Source organism: Morone saxatilis, unplaced genomic scaffold (assembly GCF_004916995.1).
Source record: "Morone saxatilis isolate NCDOM2014 unplaced genomic scaffold, NCSU_SB_2.0 Contig16, whole genome shotgun sequence".
Classification (NCBI taxonomy): Eukaryota; Metazoa; Chordata; class Actinopteri; family Moronidae; genus Morone; species Morone saxatilis.
This window is the reverse complement of record NW_023339718.1, coordinates 4,150,996-4,156,765: the sequence shown is the minus strand read 5'-3', so window position 1 is coordinate 4,156,765 and position 5,770 is coordinate 4,150,996. Positions and strand designations below refer to the sequence as shown.

General features: G+C 40.6%; 1 protein-coding gene across 1 annotated transcript in view; it reads left to right on the top strand.

Annotated features, from left to right (window-relative positions):
- The first annotated feature begins 3,901 nt into the window (after positions 1-3,901).
- The window catches only part of LOC118325810 (transmembrane protein 132D), a 32,728-nt gene continuing 30,859 nt past the window's right edge, over positions 3,902-5,770 (top strand). The window contains 2 exon segments of the mRNA XM_035658640.1: positions 3,902-3,932; positions 3,935-4,066. Coding sequence (XP_035514533.1) covers positions 3,902-3,932; positions 3,935-4,066 — 163 coding nt within the window.

Below are 5,770 nucleotides of genomic sequence, written 5' to 3'. Positions count from 1 at the left end.
CGACTCTGTTTGAAGCTTTAGTGGGTTAACTTGCCAGATTTTATACTTTGTATTACATATTTATATTGCAAACTGCATAAGGTCTCCACCAAACAACATGGCTGCCCCCATTCCTCCTATAGAGAGACACTTATCAAGGTCTTGTCACTTTAGTTAACCCAGTCTGTGTGTCACCGACTCTACTAAAGTCCTGTTTATTCAACACAATTGCCTGCCGAATAGCAGTCTGTTATTCAGAAAAATAATGAGTGTTAAAATTCAACATGACACGAGGGTTCTTATGAGTTAATTAAACACGTTCAGCAGATTTGAATATTAAGCCTTATTTGCAGAGGTGTTGATTTATCCTTTGAGAAATGTCAAAACTGTCCATTCAAATAAGTTCAAACTTATCATCAGGAAACTTTCTGTGAACAAAACTTCCAGGCTCGCAGCGATTTGAGATTCATGATTAATTTGTGAGATCAGACTCAATCTGCACCACACAGTAAACACTGGCATGGTGTCAATTGTTAACACTCACAAAGTTTTTTCTATGGGAGAAACATCTTTTCAGGGGTGTTTAAGGCTCTCAATAACTGGGAAACAATAAAAAGTGATACAACTTTTTAGTGTTTATAATGAAACTGATGGTTTAGTTTGATATTTGGGGAAATAAGCTCATTCCCTTTGTTGCTGAGAGCACTCTCATGGCTACGCAGTAAATATGAAGCTACAAGCAGCGGCTGGCTAGTTTCACCTTTACACCTTTACAGAGCCAGGCTTGCTGTTTTCCCCTGTGTCCAGTCTTAAAGCTAAGCTAAGCTAAGCAGCTACTGGCAGTAGCTTCAGACAAATATGAAAGCTGTATCGATCTTCTCATCTATCTCTCTGCAAGAAGATGAATAACCTTGTTCAGATTGTTGAACAATTCCTTGAACAATACAATCGACCACAGAATTGATAGCTTATATGTTGTTGTTTGGATTTGTGTATTGTTGTGTGTTGGGGGGCTGTGTTGGTATGTTTATGTATTTGTTGTATTAAAGGACTTCCAACTTTCGACTGCAGTATTATCAAGTAGAATCATGCAGCATATGTTATTACTCTAAATGATTTAAGCACAGAACCATAACATAAGGGGCCTAGTGAAAATATGCAGATCAGTCCAGACGCACATAAATTCTCTACCTATGACTATATATTCAACCTTCACTGGTTAGTAACAATGTTATTGTAAAGACATGTAAATTTGAGTGCACTCTCTTTCTGAGTTTGCAATGAAAATGAGAATGGGAACATTAGAGCGTCGTGTGTGGCTAAATGCACCTCAGCAGAAGCTACCTCTATCTGTCAAACAGAAGGATGATGTACATTGAAAACACATTCCCTTCCTCGTGGCACTCACATCTATCACCAGTTTATGGCTACTCTCCCCACTCTAGCACATCTCTGCTGTGACATCCATCTATGTCATCATCCTAACTTGCATATCCGGAGGCCTGTGTTGTTTCTCTGTCCTTTAAGTGTTCATAGCATATTCTTGACAGGTTCCACCATATGTTTTCTCTTCTTATAGAGAGTCGCTGTAGAGGAAGGTCACAGAATTATTTTTTGCACAACGTAATGCCGTTTTACATTATGGGTGAACATGTGACACTTCTGACAAGTGATTCTCCTTATGTGCTACTTCAGGGGACTAAAAAGGCTGTTTCCTTACAAGAGCATGCCTCGGCTATTTTAATGAAGATTCGGTTGGGAGATTACTCAACCATTCAGCTGCCAATTCCTCAAGTCAAAAGTGTTTAATTTACATAGCAGAGGCACAATATGTTTAAATGCTAAAAATTTATTTTAGCTGCTGAATCTTATGAAATATTTGTATTTGCCTGCATGTTTGACAAGTATTTATGTTTTCTTCTTGCAGTGTCTGTTTGCGAATATAAATGCAGGTGTATCTGTACTCTTACAGCTACTTCAGCACTGCTTTTGGGGGTACATTTTCTCAGCCTTTTTTAATACACAGTGTTGCTGTTCCTCTGTGTGTGAGGAGCAGGTAAATAGGAAAGGATCTAAATGATCCTACGGCAGCGCTACAGCATACTGGAGCAACCCCAACGCGCAGATGCTGCTGCTGCTATTGCTGCTATTGCTGCTTATCACAGTGCTGCAGTGCAAGGGAGGAGCTGGAATAAGCTCGCAGCAGTAGCTTGTGGCAACTTCTTCCTGTCTCCAGATACTGTTGGTATAGGGTTGGTCACACACACTCTGTGTGTTGATATGTTGGTTAATCCTCTTTATTAGTCAATAAAGCCCCATTACATTTACAACTACAAGTCTGCAAACAAGTAACTTTTGTTGGAGAGAAAGAACGCAGCATGTGCACCAAGTATGTTAAATATTAATACTGGTGTTCTGTTTCTCCAGGATGGTTGTACTTCTCCCTGCTGAAATATGCTCCCTGTTAAGGAAACATGCATAAACAGCATATGAGAGTGTTAACATCACTTGCTGCACACGCTGCACCTGAACATAAAAATATTGTGCAGGCACATGCATGAATATAAATTCCACTCATCAGGTTCTCTGTTAACAAAATGATTAAAAATGAGTTGAAAACCTAAATGATTTCTGATGCAACTGGACTGCAAGCAATAGTCAGTCACTCACCTTTGCTTTTACTGACATAGAAACTCATCTTTAACCATCAGAGGGCACTAAAAACCAAGCTCATGCTCTCAGCCATTCAGAGACCATTAGAATCTAAATATCACTGGAATTAAAGCGGATGTATGGAAATATGTGAGAGAGATGTTAAAGTGTTTGGTTGTATTTATAACGTCAGAGGTAGATTCGGCTTTAACCAGTCTCCACATTTTGAAGGAACAGTAATAATGAGGTAAGTGTGATGCAATCATGTCCTAATTAGGCTGATTTGCCCTGGTTGAATTTAAAGTGTGATTGTTACAATACATGCCCTCCACCAGTCAAGGTCTGACAAGGTTGTGATTTCTTGGATCTCTGTGTAGGAAATCAGCCATAACTTTGGGTGAAGAATAAAAAAGGTATACATTAAATAAAGCAGGGAAATGGGTGGAATTGTGCTGTAGAGAATTATGGAAATTAAGGGGAAGTAGTACTATATCAGTTAACAATGGCCTCCATCATAAGAGAACAATCAGGAAAAGGAAAGGAAAAGTATTCTATTTTTTATTTCTGAAAAGATTATTGTTATTCTTATATTTGCATTTGTTTGATCCTTCTTTTAATGACATTTGAAACCATACATATCATAAAATTCAACTGAGATGTGGGTAAAGTAACTTCCACACATCTATGCTTCCAATTTCTCTGAACATTTATCCTCCCTAATGCCTGTAAACTTCACTGCGCGTTGACTCTGGGTCAGCATACAATGAAATCCCACATTAGCAGACACTAAATACACCACGTTTGATCATTTCTTCTGACATGACATTCAAACCAACGCAGGGTTAATCCTACCAGCTGCCTACTGGACGTGGCTTCCTGAGCGGATGAACAGTGACAGATGATGAGTTTAGTGCCCTGAGGATTGCGCACAAGACAGTCAGTGATCTGCTAACAGCCGTTTAGCACTGCAGAGTCCCAGCCGCGGCGGCAGACTGGGAGACCGACTCAATCTGGGGGACTTGTTGAGATAATTCGCTTAGAGGGGTAATATTGATCGACACGGAACATTTTCCGACACACACATTCAGCTCAGGACTGACCTCTTGAGCAGACACAAAGTGTTCAGGAGCCACATCTCCAAGCTCGTTACGCACAACTTTTACGCACAACCGAGCTCGATGCGCTGTTCATGTCACTTGCAGCCGGGACTACAAGACCATTTGCACTCCCACAGGTGTGATTATGTTAAGTGTGCGAACTGCAGAAATGGATGAAACGATCCGCTTCACGCTCTGCTGAAACAACACCCGACCACGGACACTGGGAACTTGCCTGGAACAGCGAGCCGCGCCGGGTGCCAAAATGAGCCTTTACTACCAGAGCTGGAGGATCTTACAGATATTCTTTGCAACAATTACAGCAGTTCTCACACAAGGTAAGTGACCTGAGCGTAATTGGCTGTGTGTCGTGTTGTATTTAAATCTAAATTGCACACCAGGGAGGACTATAAAACCAGCTTATGCCAATAAATTCACCTGAAGCCTTTTGGGACAGTCACTGTTTAAGCATGCATACTGTGTCCACACTGTATTTACTGATAACAGCTGAAAACCAATGAGCTGGGACTGTCCATCTTGTGCACGTTACTGACGGGAGGTGGGCCTTCACTCAGAATTGCGATGCCAGCAGTAAAACAGCCTTCTGTAGGAGCCTAAATAATATATAAATGTCCTCATTTGTGCCACAAACTTACATCTTACTCCACAGCGATACAGCGTTTCAGTGAGCCTAACATGAGCATGTGTCTTACTTGTGGCAAAGGGGGTGTCACAGCAGTGAGTGGGAAATAAAACATTCAGGATGAAATTGGCGAGGAGTAAAAGACTTGATGGTTTTATTACAACTTGAGCCATGCCTTAATGCTCAGTGCTTTGCTTCTCTTTTGGGAAGTATTACTTTCCCTTATGGGTGTCTGCTAGAAAACCCAATTTTCACACACAGTAAGGCAAACAAGAGGCAGACAATCTAAATTCCCAACTTGATTGAGGAAAAAAGCACATCACAAAGGCATTTACTGTAAAGCCTATAACTGCCTCATAGATGGCTATTTCCAGGGAATGCAGGCTGGCTGATTTGTGTGGATAAGAAGATGACAAAAATGGAGAAATTGTGATAAAACAGATTTTTTAAAGCAGCTTTAAGAGTCTCATTGGACATAGCAATCCCTACCAATCACTGCAAAAGCTTAAGCCTCTCTATCTCTCTCTCTCTCTCTCTTTCTCTTGCTCTCCTTATCTTCTCCACCCTCTCACTACCCAGGCCATCAGAGCATTACAAGCTATATGATGAGCACTACATCATCTCTGTGTGTTTGTACAAAGCACTTCCTAAAGCATGTATGATGAGAACATGCTGTCAGGAGTACTTTGAGTAGACAGTGGGATTTCACTGATAAGGAGTGTTGGAGTCTTTACCTTTATCCTGGAAAGTGCTTATGAGCAGGCCTGTTATGCAGCTCTACTGTTGTCAGCACATAACTCACTGTCATGACATGAAATGAATGGCACAACAAGAAATCCGCAAGAGTTTTGAGCTCAGAACATAAATGTGAAAGTGTTTTCAAACTCTATATCTGCTGGTTTTGGTTACATTTAATGCATTGTGTTCATGGCAACAACCCTAAAATTTGAGAGCATAAGTTCAGGAAGTTAACTTGAAATCTTTGTGAGTTTTCATTTAATTGGGCCCAATTAGACGCTTGTAGACACCACATTGTAGCACTGCTTATATTTTAACATATAATATGCCTCCCAGACCTTTTTGAATCACTGTTTTCCCACTTTCTAGATGACCTTTGAAAATTAACCACAATGTTGAGATACTTTAACTTTCATAACTTTTTTTAAGAAGTCCTATAAGTACTAACAGCTTGTGTTTCCTCTGTTCTAAGTTTCTTTTGACCTCCAGAAATAAGTGTTTAGTGTCTAAGGTTACATTCACACTGCAAACCTTACCCTGAAGTTCCACCAGGCATGGCTTTGTGACGCCACGTCTGCTCCGTTGTTTGGCCCTGTGATCGGTGGAGCGTCTTCCGAGTGTGTTGCCTGCCTGATGCTGTTTACTTGTGTATTTTGTCCTT